Here is a 23711-nt window from a genome sequence, read left to right as displayed (position 1 = left end):
CTGGCACTTGTCGTGATAACCACATCGCACATGTATTGTCTGGTATGGTAGGCCTTAAAAGATCTCTCCGGAGTCAGAATGTGAACGTACATCAATGAGAGCAACTGTTAAAAGTGGAATATCAGTTAATGCCTGAGGTTATTTTTGTGCTGCTCTGCGTAAGTGCAGTTACTCCATGCGTTAGCTACCCCATCCTAACAGTTGTTTGTTAAGAATTGCCAAATAAACATAACCCAATTTGTTATAAAGAGCATTTAATGCCCTATGGATACTTCGTTTATTCATATTTCTTGTTTGCTGTACAGACAACTGTACTTCTTGCTCACAAAGTAGGAAAACATCCCATTTGTCCAAAAGGAAAACACATAATTATACCATCCACACTCTTCAGGATAAACATCCTTACTACATTTAAAAACCTCCCATTTTGGAGAGTTCAGGTTGGATTTATTTATTATGAAAGCTTTACTTGAAAACATAAACGGGTTTTCTGTGTGCAACAAGTAGCCAGTTCTTCAGTCAGTAGTTAATATAAATTACTTCTTGCTGGAACCACAGTTCTGTGTGAAAAAATTCATAAGCAGCATCAAAGATGACAGTAGTTGTGTGACTCTCTGATACTTTATATTACATCATGTTTTTCACCACAAGTCTTATTCAGGCTACAGTGAACTATTACTTAAATGCTTTTCTTTATGTGGCTGCAGCGGCAGGTCATAGAACACTCTTTTGTCCCAAAAGGCATTTTGACAAAGATGACAAATTAATTCCTTTTTCTTGTCATTTAGCATCATTCTAGTCAGATAACAGTGGGACTCCTGTAAAATGTGGTTTGAAAGCACCTTTACCTTAGAGGCAGTATCATGATCCTAAGTTCTGTGTGATGCCCCATCATAAGCCCTTTGTGGCGTAACTGGGTTGTTTCTCTTCACCTGTAGATGAGCAGTTTATTTTTTTATTAGTAGTCACCATGAATACAGTTAGATGTAGATGGAGCAGTGCCTACTTCTGCAGTGTCAGAGATTTTTTACTTCCCCTTGCTGCCTAAGCCATGTCATTTTCTGACTTGAGGTTGTTAACTGGCCAACATCATTCCATTACAGCCAAGCCCAGCAGATTAGCCTCAAGTTGTCCTCGCTGAGCAGCAGTCTCAGTTGGCATCTTACATTTCAGTTGGACATGTGAGCACCTGAAGGACTTTTACTGTAATCTGTTGAGGCAAAGAACCTGTCTTGAAAGGGTTAATCAGATGTTACATGGTTATCACAATACAGAGAATCTCTTCGAGAGTTCATCCTAGAACCTCTCTCTTTCTGTTTTGTAGAGACAAGAGATACTGATTCCATTATGTGTGCCTCGGCCAAATATAACACCCGGGGTCCAGCCCTCATCCCAAGGATGAAAACCAAGCATCGCATATACTACATCACTCTCTTTTCCATAGTTCTGCTTGGCCTAATTGCCACAGGAGTGTTCCAGTTTTGGCCTCACTCTATTGAGTCATCCAGTGACTGGACCATTGAAAAACGCAGTGTCCATGATGTGCCTGTGGTCAAGCTTCCCGCTGATAGCCCTATTCCTGAGCGGGGAGACCTCAGCTGCAGGATGCACACCTGCTTCGATGTCTATCGATGTGGCTTCAATCCCAAAAACAAAATCAAGGTATACATCTACTCACTGAAAAAGTATGTGGATGAATACGGGACGTCGGTGAGCAACACTATTTCCAGGGAATACAATGAGCTGCTGACTGCCATCTCTGACAGTGAATTCTACACTGATGATGTCAACCGGGCCTGCCTTTTTGTGCCATCCATAGATGTCCTCAATCAGAACGCGCTCCGTATCAAGGAGACAGCTCAGGCTTTGGCACAGTTATCCAGGTATTTACTGAAACTTCAGTGTGTGAATTTAAAGAACACAGGGTGGGGAAAAGTAAGGTTAATGCAGGAGGGGAGGAATCAGTGAGTCAATGCCAGAGCTAGGCTTTGATGGAACTTATCATCCATATGTAGAGAACACCTTTCTAATCATTGTCTGTTTCTTCTTTTGCCTTAGGTGGGATCGAGGCACAAATCACTTGCTCTTCAATATGCTGCCTGGAGGGCCGCCAGATTATAACACTGCCCTAGATGTGCCTAGAGATAGGTATGTGTTTTGCTGTGTTTGAATGCACAGATCTGGGTTTAAATGCCATTGAAGAAGCAACAAGCTCAGAAGTGCAGCTGGTAGCAAAGGATGTGCTCCTTAACCTTTACAAAGCTGGGATGAGACTTCCTCTCTCCTCAGGAAAAAAAAAAAAATAAAGGAAGCAGAGATGTCCCTATCTTGTATAGGACAAGTGTTTGCTCCTGAAATCTGACAGTGTAGCCCCATCCTTAATTTTATATTGCATGTGGCTAGCAGCGTTTGCTCTTAACTGTTGGACTTGCTGTAAGGATGGAGAATCTCAGACTAGACCTATATCTTGTGTGTTACTGGACCTGAACGCTTTACAGAATGTCCCCTTTGATGCAAATTAGAAGCTCAAAGATGATTGTAGCTGCAATCTTCTGAGAGAAGTCAGGTGCTTCAAGGGCATTTTAAAGCAGCTGCTCTACTTGACAAAACTATGGTGAATTTCAATAGTTTTTGTTATCTTAACAATTTTACTGTATTAGTAATTGGAAAAACACTCTTGGTTATTCTCTAGCAAGTGTGTTTTGAAACTTAAAAGGCATGAATCCTCAGCTCAGTTTTCACTTGCAGAATAGTTTACTTTTGGAAGAGGAAAGGAGGTTGTAAGGCAAAGAAAATTGGTGTAAGAGTAAGACAAACTTATTTAGCTTAGGTACTGTTACTGAGTATGTTTCTACTAGATTAGCCTGGATGAGCTTGGTTCTGCTGAGTTAGGCCCTGTGTAACCAGGCCTTCTCTTGAAGCTCAAGGTTAACTTTTTTCTGCCAAATGTCAACAAAATCTGAGATATCTTTGTTAAGACGATTGTGTGTGTAATATGTCTTGATTTCTTTGCACCAAAGATGGTTTAAAACATCCTTCGATGCCAGAACAGAATATATTTTTTCTGGACATGTCAAAGAGTAAGTTTACTCGTTGTGATTACATCACTGACTGTGAAGTAAGGTTTTAGGTTTTTACTTCTCTGGATAAATACATTCTATGCGTGTGGGTTAGCCTGAAGAGGGCAGTCAAGTATCATTCTTACTTAACCAAACCTGTTAATCTGTTAGTAAATACTTGTATTTGTTTTCTTAAGATTTATACATATTAAGGGTAATTTTCATTTGACAGTGCTTTGTTTAATGGAATGGACTGTTCTGGGACTGTGTGTTTGTGGATGCATGTGCCCATTGAAGAAGTGGATTTATTAATAGAATGCAGTAGATCTCTTATACTGCACAACTTTTTTTTACTTTTTGTGTCAAATGTCCATTTATATTTGGCCTTATGTGTCTTGCCTTAGTGTGCAGGAAATGTGTTATTTTGGTAGGTGTTTGTTCTAAGTGTTAACATGGAAAGCTGAGTAATTTGACTTAAAAAATCAAATCTTTATTGTCGTATAGCTGCTCTCATAGCTTGCCAAACTGACTCACCCTGCAGCTGTACAATCACTAGCTGTAATACATGAGAGGTAATAGCCATGCTTGGGACAGAGAAAAGGTGGAAACACCTTTTTCTAGGCAGCCAACAGCTAGACTATATTCAGTGTAGTACAGAACCTGTACAATAGGTCTCAGGTGCAAAGACAAGGGATCTGTGAAAAAGTCAGTAGTGTGAACCTAGTCCTGGAAGGTCCCGAGTGATGCAGTGTGAGGTTACAGTATGATTTTGGAAACTTCTTAGTTAATGCCGAACAGAACAAGCAACCTGGGTGTGTTTTCTGAAATTAAGAATGTTCACACGTGCTATGGAATGGGTAGTTAACAAAGTGTAAAGGACAGTTGTTTGTAGCATCACAGGGTGAGAGGCTGCATGCCAAAATAAAACGTACCACGTTGGCAGAGTTCAGCTGGTTTTGAATGACTGGTCTGAACTGTACCAGTACAACTCCAGAAAGACTGGATTGGTGGGATTTTGTGGATCGCTTGCAAAATACACAGGTAATATTTGTGAAGTTTGCACAGGGAGTGTGGCCTGCCTTCTGTTTGGCATGTAGTTGAACAGTAGTGGATCCTGAGGTTTGATAGAGTTGTGTTCTGTTGATTTGCTGTAGAATATTAATCCAAGTAAGATAAGACCTTACACATAAAGGTGAATTAAGTTATATGATATTTTTACATCTAGAAAAGTCTTTTGCTAAGTTACCTTACTAAGGGTTTGTTTGAATGAATGTTTGTTTGAATGTTTGAATTGAATATTTAAATACAATTTCCAAAGACAGCGTAAAAACATCTTACTCCATAATTTCAAAGATGGAAATCTGCCTTGTGGGCATGGAGGCTGTTGCTGGTATCAGCTGCTATAACATATGTAATCTCCTGCCATAAAACTTATTTGCTAATGAGCGCTACTGAATTTGGTACAATTATGAGGAGGAAAGGATTTCTTCTGCAAAGCTACCCTGTAGCTGTAGAATTTTACATACAAACTAACATATTTGTTCTGCTTCAGTTGATGAATAGGATTTCAGTGACTTGTGAAGTTTGGCAGAAAGGTGATGATGATGATGGCAGATGGGCAGAAACATTTAGAGTAGAGACCAGTTGGGGTACTTCCTGGAGAGAAAGAAGGATCAATATCTGAAAAGTGGTGAAAAGTTGCTCAGGAACAGTCTCATTCCTCACCAGTCAGTGCAATTTAAACATTATATGTCTTGACTACATTAGGAGTTAATGTCTTTACTCCGTTACTGCACCGTACAATGAAAAGCTGAGTGGAGTTATTTAACTGGTGTAGGTTCCCTGCGGGTTTATTTATGTAAAAGTCTGCATGACACACCTGCTTTCTCAAGGCTGATGAGGTGCTGTCATGTTTTCACCGGATCCAATTAAAACAATCTGGTTGTAATTTCCCAATTAGGGGGTGTTAAAAAAAGGAGGAGGGGGCTATTAAGTGCGTGAACAGCAACACCCAAACCCATTTTTTCTCCCTGCTTGTAACTGAGTTAACATGGAGAAGATGCGGAACATGCAGCTTCAAGGGTGAGACCTAGTCATAGCAGCATTGTACATGTCACCAGGCGTGGTTGGGGTATTGGAAAGGAATCAAAAATAATCACTTGATTTGGAACATAAATTCTCACTCAACACGTACTTGATTTATCATCCTTGTTCTTATGTTGATTTCTGCTCCAACCATAGTTTGTGTTGTGAGTGAAGAGTAATAAAGGGCAGGCTGTTTTGATTTTGTAATTATCATGAAGCTGAAATGCATCTCTAATCCCGATCCTCTAATCCAGAGTCTGGGATTTTCAAAGAGCTGCTTAAATGACACTTAGGACTGCTTGCTTGACTACTTGGGAGAAGTCACATTTATGGCTAAGTGTGAGCGTGGTGTTTGAACACTGAACAACTGTGCTGTGGGTCAGAGCAGGAAGTGAAGTATCCGGTGGGACATCTGATGGGGATTAGAACAGGCAGAACATAGTGGTGTTTATCTGGGGTGTCATGTTTTGACGGGGAAAAAATGGTAGGTCTTGGATGATAATTGGGTATAATGATAATCTGTTGTATAATAGCTGTGGAAAAACTTCCCTCAGAGCATGCGTCGTCTTGGTGCATGGTAATGCCAATCAGTAAATCATGTGCCGAGTTTGAATGGTATACATACTCTGTTCAAGTTGTTTTCTTGTATTTTTTCAGAGCTCTGCTGGCTGGTGGAGGCTTTTCCACGTGGACTTACCGGCAAGGCTACGATGTCAGTATTCCTGTTTACAGCCCGTTGTCAGCGGAAGTGGATCTGCCAGAAAGAGGGCCAGGGTAAAGCAGTTCCCATAAATTGGGCAAAGTATATTCGATATCATATTTAATATTGATGCTGGTAAAATATAAATATAGCTACTAACTTGTTGGTGGGGTTGGGCAGTTTTGTGGGAGTTGCTTTTAATAGCTCTTGCTGTTAAAATATATGATGGTTCCAATGCTAATGGCCTTGGCTCATCTGCTAATGTGTGCCTTAGCTATGAACTGAGAATTTTTTTTGGTGTGATTCTGTTTTTCCCACTCCAGCAACTGAACTGGGAAATATGACAGCATGACAGTGTTTCTGGTAGAATCAGATTCAATATTTCCAGTGAGCTGACAAGATATTTTGCCTATAAATAAAAGTAGTTGTTAATACGTTTGGTTTCTTTAATGTGTACATAAAGCAGGGTAGTAATTCAAAGCAGTGTAGATTTCCTAATAAATGATCACTTCAGACAATTTATTTTAGGATACTTAAAAGCAAAGTCATGGCAAAGATCGCTATTGCAATGATAAAAGAGGTGTGCTATACCTCCATTATGACCTCTAAGAGATAGAAGGGATTGTGAGGATCAACAGAAGTGCCTCAGGTAGTATCAGCCAGTGAAACTTTGAATGAGTAACAAGAGAATAGGAGCGAGGATATGATCTTCACCTCTGTGTGTCTTAAATACATTCTTTGTAAATCAGTTTAGATGTTTTAGCGGTTTGGAAGTCCTTTCAAAGTGACATGGAGAGTTTGGAACAGGAGAAGCCTGTAAATACAGCTCTGAAAGGAAGACGTACTTGCAGAATGAATCTAAGGGAGGTTAGTGTGGTTTGCACATGAAAAAGAAGAATGAGAGCTGGTTTGATTATGGGAATAGTTACATGGAAAGCTTAGAATACTGATTTTATTTTTTTCTTTTTTAAAGTAATGGAGTAAGGCACAAACACAAACAACCCCCCCAGCCTTGTAGTTGGAAGTAAAGCAAGAAAAGTGTGAAATAACTAGCCATTAAAATGAGCTACCCTGGAAAGTGATAGTTTCTCTAATCCATTCATGTCTTCATAACAAGAGGATGTAGAAGTCTGGAAGAAATGTTTTAATTGATTACGGAAGACTGCTCTTTTAATATTTAATAAGCCTCTTAATTACACAGCTGAAAATGTTCCGCTGTAGCAAGGTCTTACCTCTGTTACGGTTTAAAAGATGGGCAGACTGAGGCAATGGGGTAAATGACATGTCTGCTCATTGTAAAGATCAAGTTTAGAAATGCAGAAACTTCAGGTCCTGTTTTCTGACAGCATCCTGTAGAGAATATGAATTATTGCAGTTGAAAACTGACTGAAAGGGTGCTGCCACTATCAGACACAAAAAGTTATTGTACTTTGGCTTCACTTGTCTTCTCCTCTGGTAAGGGTAATGCTCTTGCTGTTGCTCTGGGCCGCTCCAAGTAAGATACCACAGTCAGTTACAGGACAAACTTGTGCAGCAATGGTTTGTTTTGCTCACACCCTTTATGTTCCTGCTTGTGATGCTCCTGGACCAGGCCAGTGTAGGGGATCTGGTTGCATTCAATTGAGTCTTCATCCATCTCAAATATTACTACAGTCCAACAGAGAGTGAAAGTGCGCTTTCTATGTCTTTCTGAAAAGCATGAACATGATAGGAGGCTTCAGCATGTGGAGAAGCAATTGTCAAGAGAGATGCAGTCATATTGTTCCTGTCCAAGTAGTTAGCTAAATGCTGCGTCCGGTTTTGTGTTGGATAAGAGAAACTGTTACATGGGAGCTGATGCAATGCATGAATTTAGTGAAAGGTGTTTGAGCTTCCATGTTCTCGGAGGGTTTTTTTTTTGTGAGGAACAGACTGTAGTCTCTGGAGTACCATCTAGTGGCCAGTTAGCATTACTAATTGAAACGCATTCAGAGGTTGGATTGGTTTATGCAGGAGTGTGACAAGGGAACAGTGCTCAGAATTTGGGCTCGCATGGGTTAAATTATTACATTCCACTACACTAATGTTATTTCCAGGGAGCTGGGACTGACTTGCTTTTGTAGCAAGATTTGATAGCTAGATTTTGAGTGTCATAAGATGATGACAGTTTCAAGGCAAAATTTGGTTTTAAACATATATGCAAACAAAACTGCATAATTTTTACCTGGTTATAGGCATTTGTTATCACTCATCTGCAGCAGTGTTTCCTTTTCTTAAGGCAAATCCTTTTTAAATTCTTTTACAGAGCTGAACTGAGGGGTTTTGATTTGCTCTCCTTTTTAGTTGGATTGTTTAAAATATTTTTAAATCCACACCTACTAGAAATACATATTCTGTAGAGCTGCTGGTAGCAAGTTGGTAGTAGCGGGAGGCTTGGGAGAAGAATATTCTTTAAAAATTCTATGCAAGTCTCATCTGTTAATTGGAGGAACTAAAGTGACCGGCACGAAAATGAGTGAAGAGCTGAGAAGAGCAGCAGGAGAGGTCTGACTTTATAAAGTGTGTGTTCGTATGTGTTTTCAGAGCTGTAAATTAAAGATAGCATCACGTGGAGTAGAACTCGAATCTTAAGTGCAGGCCTTGTGTTTCTTGTTTTCTTTTGGCAGCGTGAGGGCCGGCACTTGCTGTGTGTTCTTTTCAGTGGGAAGTGGTGGAGCAGTCTGACTTAGCTGACCCATTTCAAAAGGAGACCAAAGTAGATGAGAATAACGATTCTATGACATGCTATTTTCCAACATTAACATACCCTTTTAAAGCAGTGAGCACCTAATTTGAGACTGTATTACTGTGTATTTTAACTCCAATGTTAATTAGTGTCTTGAAACTTCAGTATTAAGGCACATTTTAAATACTCATGTTTCTGTAACATGGTAGGAGTTGAGACTGAATTGGATAATGGGCCTTCAACTTCGTCCTGGAAATGTTGCCTATACGTTGCCTAAAAGGGACAGAACTGAAACACAGCTAATGAGATGAGCTTGTCCTGTTGCTGCTGTCACTGTGTTATAAGCACAGGATAGCTGAGTTGTCAGTTCAGCATCTTTTTTAATTAAAACCGGTGAGAAAAATATATGGGAGGAGAAACTAGCAGCAGCGTTCAGTGTCCTATCTACTTTGTTGTAGTACACAAACACAAAACAAAAGAACAAACAGTCCTGGCATCAGTTGCAAGCTGTTTTAATATGTAGCTAAATAATGTTTATTTCAGTTTATTATAAAGGTTATAATGCAAGTACCTATTCTAATGTAATAAGCACTCTTTCTAAGTACAAATTTATTCAAAGTTGTAAAGAGTGCTCAGCCACTTACTATCCAAGATTTAATTGTATTGCATCATTACCCTTTCCAGCCTTGTCTGAAAATATGGTCTTGGCAATGTGTCCACATTTAGTTAATCTTCCTCTGCTTGTACAGCATGGAAGGAAATGTGTCCTAGAGCATCTTGGAAGTAAACTCACCATGGTGCCAGGTAACCTTGCTGTGTTTTTTCAGTCCTCGCAGGTATTTCATTCTGTCATCTCAAATGGCTCTGCACCCAGAATACCGGTCTGAGTTGGAAGCTCTTCAAGCTGAGAATGGGGAATCAGTGTTGATCCTAGACAAATGTACAAATCTGTCAGATGGGGTCCCTGCTGTTCGCAAGCGCTGTCACAAGAATCAAGTCTTTGATTATCCTCAAGTGCTTCAGGTAAGGCTGTCTTTCTTACAAACTTCCCTTCCCCTTGGTGACTGTTTTAGCTATGGAGCTGTTCCTGTTTAGCCCTGGTAGGGTAATTCCTTGTATTTAGTTAACTTGCTGGCTATGTTTTGAAACTGCATAATTAATTATGTTAGCTTGGATATTATATCCCAACTTTATTCTTATTTTTAAGAGGGCCAAGAACTATGTATTCAAACTGATTCACAGACTAGGCTTCAATTTGAAAGTACTGCCTTTGTGTAACAGAGTCATGACACTGGTCATGGTGGTCTTCTGGTAACACATGACAATGTCGTGTAAGCTTGAAAAAATGATACAAAGATACTGCCAAAATCCAGCAGTAATGGGAGGAGAAGCTTTTGGAGGCCAGATGAAATTGCTCACTTAAAAATTGGGGAAGAACATTGGAATCTACACCCTCCAGAATAACTGGCAAAATGACCTTCAGCAAGCATTAATTTGGAATTGATTTCTCACATCTGACAGTCCAGGGCTTGCTAGATGAAGGTTGGGCCAGAGGATGGCTTTGTCAACTGGAGGGAAGATTAAAAGGAACTTTAAAGAGCTTATGAATGGATCTATCTGGGGACAAAGAAGAGTACTATATTTAAAGAGAGTTGGTCAAATTATACTTTTTGTAAGCAGCTTAGTTAAACCCTACAAAATTATCTGTATAGATATGACAGCCTGCGCTATAAGACTTGTCAGCATTTGGCTATGAAAGCATCTAGGTGAAAAGTGTTTCATGGCCTTGGCCCAACTTCCAGAGACCTTTTGATGTGTTAGTGAAGATAAAACTAGATAGTGTTCTCAGACCCTTGTGTCTCTTGGCAGTTCGCTAACAGAGGGGTGCTTTGGCGTGCAGTGTGGTGAAGTGAGTTATGCCGTAGGCCTCTGTGCTCTGTCTGTGGCCACCAGCACAAAATCTGTCTTTGAACTTCAGCAAATGATGATAAAATAACAAACAAGCTGAGGAAGGCCAATTTCCACCCCTCCTGTTATGTTTTGTAGGAAGTATGTTTAAAATTCCTTGTGGAGGAAGGAGAGAGGGAGAAAGGAGTCACCCTGAGTCCTAAACTTTCAGCCAAAAGGAAAAAAAAAAAAGGTGTTTGTTTTATTTCTTTAAATGCAGACTGGATTGCTCAAGGATAGCAAGTCAGGGAATCTATATCTATATCTTGCTATATATGATTTTGTAACTCAGAAGAGAGCTGGCACATGGTGAGGTTGTTAAAATACTTTCCTTTGCAGAGCCCTGCATCTCCCTTTGGAATGTCTGGCTGATAACACAGATGATGCGAGGAGATATATTTATAGTAACCTTTGTCTAGACAGGAAAAATGGTTATCTGGGCAGATGAGCATGTGTGTCCACATCTGGGCTGCTTTTTTTTTTCTCTCCCAGACCTTCCTAGAGTCTCTTCCACCTGCTGCTGTGTGATCTAGTGAGTCAGTGGTTAAAATGTATGTTCATTATCTCTGCTCCTTCCATTCCGCACACCCTTCTTTTCCTTATCTTCCTGTCTGGGGGGAGGAGGAGTGGGGGAAGGGGGACTGTAATCACAGTTCATCCTTTTCAGCACTGCCTTTACAGAATTCTTACTAGACAGGCTCTTGGGCTTCTGGGTTGCTAATGCTTCCTGTCTGCAGTCTTCTCTTGGATGAGGTTTTCAAGGCTTTTAGTACTCTGTGGGTATGAACACAGGTCTTACAATTGCATTAGGAAACAAATGAAGAGCCAGCAAACCCCCTTGTATTTCCAGGTTCCATTTTGATGTTTTGCTGCCCTGCTGAGCCTCCTGGGTCCTTTTCCTCAGGCCACAGAATGCATGCTGGAAAGATGTTTTCCTGTCTGTGGGAGCCCCTGTGTCAACTTTATAATTTTTCTATCTTAGACTTAGGGATAATACTGACTTGGGCTTTTTCCTTGTTTGTGTAGCTGAACCCTACAAGCATTTATTTTGCCATCTTGAATCTGTAGCAAGATTCCTCAATGACAGAAGTGCCTATTTACTACAGGATGAGTGCAGCGTAGTCAAGAAGCCTTCTCAGCTGCGGTTTAAACTCATGGCTTATTGTCTTGTGTGTTGTAGACATGAGTAAATGGATTACATTCTTCTTTTTTGCAACAACCTTTTATGTCTTTGAACCTCCCTTTAGCCATCTTCCTTCTGCTCTTACCCCTTCAGAATAAGTAGTATTAATATTGTCAATCTTTCTTTGTAGATCATACTTCCAAGGTAAGTAATCATTCCTTTTTTTTTTACCAACCCCTGGAAGTGCATTGCCCAAGACTGAACACATTGCTCTGTCTGAGGTCTTTTATTACTGAGAAGAGTGAGTGATTCCTTCAGGTCTCTTGGATTGTACTTCTTTTTGCATTCTGATACAACCTGTGGGTGGAGTGGTTTGTTTTTTCAAGAGCATAACATTGCTGACATATGAATACCCTTTCTTCTCCTGTCCTTTTGTAGCAAATGTCCTCTTCTGCAAAGTGCAAAACCTAGCCAGTTACTCCATGCTTTATATTTGTGTGCTTGGTTATTTTTATCCAAGTGTTGAACCGTATATGTATCAGTATTTTTTTAGTCAATTTGTCCATATAACATCAAACTCTAATCCTGTTATCATTATGCTTGCTAATCCTACAAAATCATAGGTATTGTCAAACCTAAGTATTGTCTTAATTCTGCTACTTGGTTAGCTCAGGAACGCATTGAATAGTGTTGCACCCGGGAAAGATTATTTGGTTCATCACTGTTTTACCTGTGTGCCACTGCTAACTGCTTTATACTTAGAGTTCTGTAACCATAACTTAAGTAACTATAAAGCCTGTGAGGGTTTTATCTAGCCCATGATTTATTAATTTGTCTATGAAAGTGCTATCAAAGGTGTAAAATGCCTTTTTAAAGTTGAGATATGAAGTCTATTGCTTCTCTGCTATCCATAGAGCTGGATTGCCCTATAATGGAAGAAAATTAGGTTGGCTTCATGTAGTTTGTACTCAATAAGTTCACGTTGATTGTTGCTCATCTTGTTATGCCAAACTTTCAAAATGTTTAGTTTATTTTTCCCCTTGCATTTTCTTAATTAGAATACTGAAGTTTGGCCATTAAAATAAAGCATAGAGTAGTCCCATTAGCTGATTTCTCATCTCTCCACTTACATCTTTTTGAGCCTCTGGAAAATAAAGTTGCGTAATTATTTTGAATCAGCTAATGGTTGAGAATACATTGGTTCCACAGAGCAAGCCTGTTTTCCTTTTGACTTGTGTTTTTACAAGAGGGAGGGGCATGAAAGCATAATGCATATATACATACATACACATAATACAAATTTTAACATTTCCTTTTTTTTTCTTTATCTGTGTTGAATACCATTTGTTGACAGGAGTCTACATTCTGTGTTGTTCTACGTGGAGCCCGCCTGGGACAGGCTGTGCTAAGCGATGTTCTACAAGCTGGCTGTGTCCCAGTCATCATTGCGGACTCCTACATTTTACCTTTCTCTGAGGTTCTGGACTGGAAGAGGTTTGTAACCTCACTATCAGACATCAAACCACTGCATAAGAGACTTCATTGCATTAAGTGATTTTGATAAAATCTATATGATAAGTCAAGTGTACTGGGGGGCTACAAGGAATAGAATACAGAATAAGATACGTGCAGTCTTTGCCCTTGATATATTATGCGCCAAAAATAGGAAAGGAAAACAAATGAGGAGGAGATGAGAGTATTTGGTTGTCCTGTAGCCAATTGTACTTTTTCTAAAACAAACTTGCTTTATTAACTTGTGCTTGAGTTCAGTGAGGACTGGTCTGCATTCAGGCTCTTTTAAGGAAAGTATAGGCTAGAAATCACATCAAGTAAATGGTAAATTCTCTGTATTGTATCATGATTCCTAAGTTCAACTGAGACTGAAAGGTATAATTATTTTGTAGCTGAGTACACTGTATTAAGAGATTAGCTTATTTTTCCATGCATGCACTATGGCCAATAGTGTGATATAACATACAAAAATTACTAGTTTATATACGTAGCAATGTATATGCTATTACTGTTTGGTCACTCCAAAAATTCTTGGTTGACAGCAAGTCAGTTGCAATCCAGAGATGGGAAGTCAGGATTTCTGGGTCTCTGTCCCTTCCATATTTACTAGATTGTCAGTACAGAGCAGTCTGCAGACTTCTGTGGCATGATCTGTGAGCAGCCTGGCTGGTGTTGTGAAAGAACTGCTACAGAATAATTAACTACACTGAGAGAAGACTGCTTCTTTCTGTTAATATCTTCTGAATGTGTCTTATTAGAATAGGACAAGATTCTGGGTTGGAAAAGCTGTTGACATCTTTTAATGTAGAACTTCTTTCTTCTCGTCTTACCATTTTGTTTCTGTTTTTTGCTTATAGAGCCTCTGTTGTCATCCCTGAAGAAAAGATGCCTGAAATGTACAGTATTCTGCAAAGTGTCCCGCAGCGACAGATCGAAGAGTTGCAAAGACAGGTAAAACAATATACTGTGTTTAAATTGTTTTTCTTTACTTATGGTTGGAGTGTAGGTTCATACACCCGTCTTACTACAAAATCTGTTGGAATGCAGAAGATTCCATTGTACTCTCATGTTAATATTTTTATTATTTGACCCTCTTCTTTTTTACGCTAAGCATGTGCATTCACCATTACTTTTCAATGTTGTGTCTTACCCATCACTGGTGCAGGTAAATGTGTTGAACAGAGGCTGTTGATCTGTACTATGGCACCCATCAGGTCAGGAAGCTAAGAGTATTGCATATGATTGCAATTGCAGAACAACACCTCAGTGGGCAAACTTCAGTTACCCAGAGTGGATTTTCTTCAACCTACTATGTTACTGTACATGCTGTTGTGAAATATATTATAGGATCTTTAGCATCCACCATGATCAATGCCTCCCCGACCTGGGTTGCAGCAGATCTGAAACGTAAAATTGAGGTTTTTGACTGTCTGCTTCTTCATATAGAGATCATGTGGTATTTGCCATGAGTAGAGACTGCCAGTTTCTACCAATGTAGTCAAACTCCACTTTCATTAATTTCACTTTTTCTTGTGTCTCCTCTGCTTTCTTAATGCACCCTGAGATGGAAGCTCTCCCTGAATGCAGGTGTACTGCCTACTCTCATATATTAACATATTTCTGATTAAATCACAGTGTATATTTGTTTCTTTTTTTCTACATGGTATTTAAATTGTATTAAGAAGTTCAAGAGACTGTCTTTATCTGAAGAGAAGCTTTGGTTTGTAGATAAATTTTAATTGCTCAAAATGTGAGGGAAGCATTAAGTCCAAAATGGTTGAAATATTTTAACTAAGTTGACAGTTCCTCTGAGAGGGAAGTTTTACTTGGTGACTGGAAGAGCTGAGATCACAAGCTGTCCAAACTTGTGAATGAAGCCTGTGTTGGCTGGGTGTGTAGTCAAAAGGAAATGTCTTCTAGTTTACTCCAGTTGATGCTGACTCCTACTTATTAGCTTTGCTGTTACAGACACTATCATCATCAGTTGCTTTAATTCTAGAGCTCACACATAAAGTGCAAGCTCAACAGATGAGGACTGTTAGCTGTGTGAGGATCTTCACAAAGTGTGAAGAGTTTTGTTGTCAGATTATGTGGTAGGATTCAACCACATTGGTCTTTTGGTGGTTGGAATATATAGATTACATTTTTCGGCCACAGAAGAAGTAAGATGTTAACATATATTGTAAACTTGTGTCTAGGATCTTTTATCCATGTCACCTTATTGAGGCTGAGCATATATTGTTACAAGGTAGGGAGATACTGTTACCATTGTTTTTCATGATGAGGAACTGAGACATAGAGAAAGTAAGAGCTACCTATGTAGGGAAAAAGTAAACTAGCTGATCTCAGGTTACTTTTAAAGTCACATGGGATTTCTGCAAAAATTGTGAAGACTTGTTTCTGAAATTCCCTTACCCAGCCTTAGTGACAAAGTCATCTTTTGTGTGGTCCTTGTGAAAAGTGACCCAAGGTGTGGTTTATCGGGGTGTAGTCTACAACACTCTTAGCTATTTCTACCTAGTCAGTGCTAAAAGCTGCACAGTGTATATTAATACTGGATATATGTGGGGAGATCAGACTCTCAAATTTAGTGGTAAATATTTTTTCACACCTGAATTCTGTTGCCAGTTTCACTTCATTCTCTGTACAGAGAACCTGCAAATATCACAGCAGCCATCAGGTGTCTCCTTTCTCTTTAGTCCGTTCACACAAATGAACTATTTTGGTTGGGCCCACTGGCAGCACTAAGTTACCACCAGGGATGGCAGGTGAAAAAATAGATTTGCTATTACAGGTCCTAGAAACATGATTTTGCTTTTTTTTTCTTTTCTCTGACATCAACGTAGACAAGTTAACAGTAGGGAGTTTTGCCTAATAAAGCCTTAAAACTGACCTTAATAGTCTGTTAAAGTGTGCATTGATTTTTCTTGTTGTCCATTTTACAAATATCACAAAATAATCATTCCAGAATAGTGTTGTCCTACAGAGAATGCACTTGCCATTATGGACAGCTCAAACAGTAACTTTAAAGTATGATTTCACAAAACAATGCTAGTTTGAAAAAAAAAAAAAAAACAAACCCCCAAAAAACAAACAACACAAACCCAAACCAACCAAACTAAAACCAACCGAACAAAAAGCCACCTACACATTCACAATGAAACAAACCAACAAAACCCACCTTAATTCAGATGATCTATACGTTATCTATATTATCTGTAACTCTATAAAATTAAGTTAAAATAGAAGGTATTTAAATACCCAGAATGCAGTTCCAGTCTGTCTGGAGTGAATTTTGTTGGATTATAGATGATTTGCAGTAGTCATTGTCATTGGGTCCAAACCATCACTGAACATATTGGAAAATGATTCTATTGACTGAAGGTGGGAAGTATGTTTTTCTAAAGCTTCTTCTCACATCTTGATGCTTTTTTTTGAGGATATAGTTGTGTGTTCTGGTAGTAAGAGTATCAGGATGAAATGACAAGGTTTGTCTTTCTCTTGTCTTCGTGAATTTATTTCTGTCTGCGTATTGAGGATACTTAAACGTGTTACCCATATATTTCATGTCCTGTCAGCCTTATTTACAAGGTAAAGTCCCAACGTAAGCATCTGTGAAATTCCCTCGCTGATACACAGTTCTATGATCTAGCTATCTGATATGGTGAAAAAGTACTTAGTGACTGATATTGTGTAGACTACCAGTAACCTGATTGCTTCTCCTCATTGATAAACATGCACTGATATTCCACCTGTGCTACAGATTGTTGTTTCCTTCCTCCTCATCAGTCGCACAGCAGGGAGCTGTGGCACACTTGCTGTCTTTAAATTTAAATGGTTTGGGAAAGTATCTTATGACTTTTTGGCTAGACAAAATGTATACTCTTTTTTTTTCAGTGTCTTCACTTCAGTGACAGTGTACAGGAATTAGTGAGTAAAGATTCACAAAGTAAGGCTAAAGTGATGATAGGAGAAGAGAAAATTTGAAGTTGGAATGAACCTTTTGAGGAAAATGGTGCTAAGGATAGTTCAGAAGCAATGTAAATTTGTCATAAGTGCTCTATTTTATTTCCTGGGCAAGGAATTACTGAAATGAAACTCAACTAATACTCATTTAGAGAATGAATCTGCAAATGAACTGGAATGATTTTCACGTGTTTTCACATGTGATCTGTAGCAGTTGTTTATTCTGCTTAGCCATGGAAGGGCAACAAAAGCATCAAAATATTGTGGTTTTGCACGTAACCCAGATTTCTCAAAAATATTTAAACTGCTGCTTTTGCTGCTTCAACTTCAAGGGCTAATAACACTTGATATACGATAGTTTGATGCTTGGTTTTTGTCCAGTGGAAGAGGACTGACTGAAACTGGTCTTGTGGTATGTTTGTTTTTTTGTAGCCTGTTCCAGTTTTCACCGAGGGTTGCTCTTACTGAGGTGGAAACAAAGATCGATCACAGTGATTGTGTTCTTTCTTGTTTTTATATTGTGAAACACTTGGAGTTTGCTATAACAGTTACAAAAAGATTGGTCCACGACTGATGTTAAAATGAAGAAAAAGTGATCTTTGCAGAGAGCTTTTATTAAAATTGGTATGAAAATTGTTTTATAACATCTGACTGTTTCCTTTGCAGTTAGGATGTGTTTAGGTTTTATTTCAAAACCTGGTTTTGTTGCACATAATGTTCCATTAGGGGAGACAATAAATTTTTGATAGACCTGTGAAACATGTTTTGCTAGTACTTGCCAATTAATGTACTTTTTCAGTAAATTAAGAAACCAGCTGACATGTTATGACATGAGTATGGTTGAGACCATCCTCTTTTTAGCCAAAGAGAACAAATCCTTGCTCTAAATTTCTCCTGGTTTTCAGTAGGATGAAGCATGTATGCATCATGCCTATCAGACTTTCTGGGTCCGATTAACCTTTGTGGGATCAGAGCCGTGCTGTCCGACTACTTTTGTTTCAGTGGTTGTCTTGATTATGATATAGTTCTTATCCTTAGTTGGAAAACCTCATAATTAAAACAGATTTTATTGTAAATGTTAGCTTGCCACTTTTCTTTGTTGATGAGGTACTCTTTTTGCAGTATTTTATTGCAGTTCATTCTCTGGAGATCATGCATCAAGGTTAAAATGTAGATAAACACACACTCTTACATATATTTAATACTTTTCAAGTTGAAGTAGATTGTGTGCTTTTAATGAGTAAAATTCTCTCTATGCTTCATTTTTGCTTTGTTTCTCGAAGTACTTCTAGCTATACATCTGCTGAGAAGAGAGAAAGGCTCTTAGAAGTCATTACATTTAAAATCTATAAAAACCCATATTTGAAAATATTTTCTTATAGTTTGTATACTGATCATGAGCATCACACAATACTGTCATGAAAAGGGTGAAATACAGGTGCTTTAGCTTTGAGGTTGTCATTTGCTAGGATCTACGGCTGCTATGACCTGACCTGTGACTTCCTATAATACCACCTAATTTTGCTCAGTTGTTTTTTCAGACAGTACATGGTATAAACCAGGAAAGAGGTTTATTGGTTTGAGCACAGCTGGAGTGTGGGAAATCAGAATTAATTTCTACTGGCCTGGATTATATCTGATTGTGCTGAGGTATCTGGAGATTAGCCATATTAACTTACACTTTTATTGTTCGAACTTGCAGAACATTTTGCCCTCAACAATTCCTGGTTCAGTTTCACAGAATCACAGAATGGTAGGGGTCGGAAAGGACCTCTGGAGATCATCTCATCCAAACCCCTGCTTGAGCAGGGACACCTAGAGCAGGGGGCACAGGACTGCATCCAGGTGGGTTTTGAATGTCTCCAGGGAAGGAGACTCCACAGCCTCCCTGGGCAGCCTGTGCCACTGCTCTGTCACCCTCACAGGAAAGAAGTTTTTCCTCATATTTAAGTGGAACTTTCTGTGTTCCAGTTTGTGTCCATTCCCCCTTGTCCTATCATTGGGCACCACTGAAAAGAGTCCAGTCCCATCATTGTGATACCCACCCTTCAGATATTTATAAGCATTGATAAGATCCCCCCTCAGTCTTCTCTTCTCCTGGCTAAACAAACCCAGGCCTCTCAGCATTTTCTCATAAGAGAGACACTCCAGTCCCCTGATTATCTTGGTAGCTTTCCGCTGGACTCTCTCCAGTAGTTCTCTGCCTTTCTTGAACTGGGGAGCTCAGAACTGGATGCAGTACTCCAGATGTGGCCTTACTACGGCAGAGTAGAGGGGGAAGATAACCCCCCTTGACCTTCTGGCCATGCTCCTTTTAATGCACCCCAGGATACCGTTGGCCTTCTTGACCACAAGGGCACATTCCTGGCTCATGATCAGTTTGTTGTCCACCAGCACTCCCTTCTCAGCAAAGCCGCTTTGCAATAGGTCAGTCCTCAACCTGTACCGGTACATGGGGTTGTTCCTCCCCAGGTGCAGGACCTTGCCCTTGTTTTTGTTGAATTTCATCAGGTTCCCCTCAGCCCAGCTCTCCAGCCTGTCCAGGTCTCACTGGATGGCAGCACAGCCTTCTGGCGTATCAGCCACTCCTCCCAGCTTGGTATTGTCAGCAAACTCGCTGAGGTTACACTCTATCCCTTCGTCCAGGTTATTGATGAGTGTGTTGAACACGACTGGACCCAGCACGGACCCCTGGGGAACACTGATAGTTACAGTCCAACCAGACTGCCATTGATCACGACCCTCTGAGTTCTGTTGTTGAGCCAGTTCTCTGTCCACCTCACTGTCCTCTCATCTGACCCATGCTTCCTAAGCTTACCTATGAGGATGTTCTGGGAGACAGCATCAAAAGCCTTGCTGAAGTCAAGGTATACAACATCCACTGCTCTTGTTTCATCTACACAGGCAGCCATGCCATCACAGAATGCTATCAGGTTGGTCAAGCATGATTTCCCCATGGTGAATCCATGTTGACTGTTTCTGATAAGCTCCTTGTTCTCTACATGCCTGGAGATGACCTCCAGGATGAAACTGCCCCATCACCTTTCCAGGGATGGAGGTGAGGCTGACTGGCCTATAGTTCCCCAGGTCCTCCTTCTTGCCCTTTTTCAAGATTGGAGTGACATTTGCTTTCCTCCAGCCTTTGGGCACCTCTCCTGTCCTCCGTGACCTTTCAAAGATGATGGAGAGTGGCTCAGCAAGAACATCTGCCAGCTTCCTCAGCACTCATGGGTGCATCCCATCGGGGCCCACGGATTGTAAGGATCCAGTTTGCATTGGTGATCTCTGACCCAATCCTTCTCAACTGATGGTAAGTCTGTCTTTCTTCAGATTTTTTGTCTCTCATCTGGGGGCTGAGATGCCTGATGGCCAGCCTTAGCAGTGAAGACTGAAGCAAAGAAGGTATTCAGTAACTCCGCCTTCTCTGCATCCTGCATCACCAGGGCACCCACCTCATTCAGCAGCATTCCTGTCTTTCCTCACAACGGGATAGTTTCTGTGCTCATAGCCTACTCTACACTGTTGTGAAAAATTGTTACATGTTTTCAATTCTGTGGGTACAGCCTATGTCCACAAGAACTGGAGACTACCATATGATAGCTATTATAAACTCCAACATATTGACCATCAAAAACAGCTTCTGCTAGTTAGGCTGCTAAAATTAATAGCAGTCTGGATGAAACTTATGCATCTCTGGGACTGCTGTCTTGTCTGTTTTCTACAGTAATGTTGTCATTCTCATTTTCTTTGAAGCTGTCTCGAACCATCCCCCTCTCACAAATAGTTCCATATGGAGTCAGAAATGCTGGCAGAAGTGCCCAGAGGCAAGTTGATAAGCAGCTCAGCTGCACAGCTACTGATCCAGCAGACTTGATGCTGCATCCTTATGCTTTCATTTTCTCTGCGCCACAAACCAGCACCCAGGTAATAGCAAAGTACCAGAAGTAGAGAAAGAAATAAAGTAATAAAAGAAAGAGCATGGGAAGCTGGAAAGGTCCCTGACTGCTACAGGCACTACAGTGAAGAGAATTAACCCCTTCTCAGCCAAAACCAGCACAACGTAATACATGTATATGATAGAGAGTGAAGTTTGAAATTTTGTCTTGCTCCTGAAGAAGAGTGAAATAGGTAAAGGAAAAAAGGCAAAATAAAATTTTGCTGGTATCTGCTTATCCCATGCCTTGTATAGTTTCCCCCTCAACAGAGTTTTTCTAGTGTTTTGATTTGCAAGCCTGTTAATCTCTAGAAACATATTTCACCATTGTAGTTGATACATAAATGTCTTTAACTTGTATAAAAGTTTTCTTCAACTTTTATCTGAGTCTCTCTGCCCTTTTTCCCTTCTTTTTGTGAGATGAGTCTGTCTATCTGAATATACAGATATTTTGCAAATGTTTTCCTCGCTAAATGTCAACATACTTGGAATCCTTTTAACACAGATCGGCTCATTAAGGCATAGGATCAGAATATGAAAATACTGTGCAATGGGAATAGAAGAGTTATTCCTCTGTTTAGTTAGGCATTCTTTCTCACTGAGCGCATATTAGGTAAGGAGTTTATTTTCAAAAGAATACTTTGTGTGCCTGTTCTTTTTTGACTTTATAACACTCCTCACCTTCCAAAAATAAAACTTTTGAATTAATATCTAGTCTGGAAGACTGGGTGACTGTGTGCTCTAATGGTACAAGAATGAAGAGCTAGTGTTCTTGAGTGCAGGAATTCTTTTTGTCCTGGTTTCCTAGGGAAACAAGGGTATGATCACGTACAATGTGCATGCTGATTTCTCTTCTGATTTCTGTTACTGCCAGATTTCAACCAAACTTACAGAGAGGTGGAGATGTTGAAGATGATAAATTCCTTAAAATTAGGTAGCTGTGTAGAAGGTAAGTACCCCAGAACAGCATGGCTTTTAAAGTGAAAATTAGCAGCTCAAGCTAGCAGTAATAGAAAAACACCTTGCAGTTACCCCTTATGAATGATTCTGCTTTGGGAAAGGTTTTGTTTGGAACTGGCACATCTTAGGCCAAAGAAATTCAGTTACAGCGTGACCAAATGATAAAGTGACAAATGAAATTCAGTATACAAAGAAAGGGGTATATATGCAATTTAAAACAGTCTTCTCATAGGCAGTGATAGCCTCTCAGCCACATGCAGTCACTTGGAAAAGAGTTCTTAGAACTGTAATAGGTAGTTATGTGAAGATATAAATTCCGTGATCAGCTAGGGTCAAAAAAGTAATACAAAGAATTTTTAGAAAAGAGATAGGGAACAAAATGGAAAATACTGTGCCACTTTGTATGTCTGCTGTATGTCTGCACCCTGAATAAAGTTATGGTTCTTATATCTTTAAAAGGATGTAATAGAACAAGGGTGATTAAAAGTTTCCTGGGAAGAGTGATTATCTAGCCTAAGACTCTTTGTCTTGAAAATGAATGATTGGGGATGAGGAACAAGAGTATAATACAAAATCTTAAAATAAGAAGGTGATAAAAGTGAATGGATATGACTGTACATTGTTTGGTACAATTTCATTTGATCTTTCCTAGGACTTGTGTTACTGGGAATCTGGTCTAAAAAAATATGATCTTTTCCCAGGACTAATAGGTAGTCTGTGGGACTCCTTGCTTCAGCATTTTGTGTGAGTGAAGGGGTTTTATTGGCATAAAGGTTGAATGAAGAAATCCAGAGAAGGAAAATCTGTCAGAGATGAAAGCAGAGATATACTCTCTGGCTTAGATGTTCTTGAGTTGCAGACTTCTGGAAGCTGGAGAGTACTTTGGGGAAGTGGTGGCTTTTGCTTGCTGTGTCTGTGTGGGGAGTTCCTAAGGCACCTGCTGCAGACCATTGTCAGAGACAGAATACAGGAGCAGAAGGCATTTGGTCAGACCTGGTGCCTGTTTTGCAGGAGACCGTGGTATTATAATGCCTTGTGAAATAACCTTGTCAGATCATCAGTGGATTTTTAAAATGCATCTTAACTTCACTGGCTGCCAAACACTTCAGTGAGAGAATATTGACTGTGATGTATAGTTTCCTCCTTTTGTATGAATGGATAACTCACTTTTCTGAAGCCTCACAAGATACTCTCTCAAATAGTGGCCACGCAGCATTCTTTATTTTTATTAAAGTTTTAGATAATCACATCCTCTTGTCTTTTCAGCCCATGTGGACAATTAAAAGGTAAAAAGGGAAGTAAATTAATTTTAAAAAACGGGGATAGAATTTGCAGTGCTTATTCCCACAGTCAGAATATCTGGACAAGCAGTTGTGATTTTTCTAGTGCACATCCCATGTGCCTCAGCCCTGACCTGAAGAAAAGTTCAGACTCTGGGTCAAACAGAGCTGAAGACACATGCATAAATCAATGACTTGTTTTAGTGCCACATTAAAACAACACGAGTGGCTGGCTTTTCTGACCCCTCCTTTCATTTAATATGCTTCTTTGGCTCTTCTTTAAAGAGGCTCTGTAGAGTAATTTCAAGTCTTATCAGCTTGCTGACAGCTATATGAGCCTTTCTGCTGGCTCCAGGCAATCATTGCCGGTGTGTGAAACATCCAATTCTTACAGTGAAATGGTCCTTGATAGAGTTAAAGCAAATGGGTGGTGGAGTGTTC

At 39.7% G+C, this 23711-nt stretch overlaps 1 protein-coding gene and 1 long non-coding RNA gene across 3 annotated transcripts in view; both read left to right on the top strand.

Moving 5' to 3' along the window:
* Positions 1-1324: 1324 nt before the first annotated feature.
* The window catches only part of EXT2 (exostosin glycosyltransferase 2), a 78548-nt gene continuing 56161 nt past the window's right edge, over positions 1325-23711 (top strand). For both annotated transcript variants that reach the window (XM_064452296.1, XM_064452297.1), the window contains exons 1-6: positions 1325-1883; positions 2059-2148; positions 5802-5918; positions 9376-9571; positions 12973-13112; positions 13988-14081. In XM_064452296.1, coding sequence (XP_064308366.1) covers positions 1348-1883; positions 2059-2148; positions 5802-5918; positions 9376-9571; positions 12973-13112; positions 13988-14081 — 1173 coding nt within the window. In that variant the 5' untranslated portion in view covers positions 1325-1347. The remainder of the gene's footprint in view (positions 1884-2058; positions 2149-5801; positions 5919-9375; positions 9572-12972; positions 13113-13987; positions 14082-23711) is intronic.
* Positions 19215-22360, top strand: LOC135313695 (uncharacterized). The gene is made up of 3 exons (XR_010373233.1): positions 19215-20154; positions 20236-20406; positions 20850-22360. It is a non-coding gene; the product is annotated as an uncharacterized LOC135313695 (long non-coding RNA).

This window comes from Phalacrocorax carbo, chromosome 5 (assembly GCF_963921805.1).
Source record: "Phalacrocorax carbo chromosome 5, bPhaCar2.1, whole genome shotgun sequence".
Lineage (NCBI taxonomy): Eukaryota > Metazoa > Chordata > Aves > Suliformes > Phalacrocoracidae > Phalacrocorax > Phalacrocorax carbo.
Note: the sequence above shows the minus strand (reverse complement) of the source record. Positions and strands in the feature narration are given on the sequence as shown.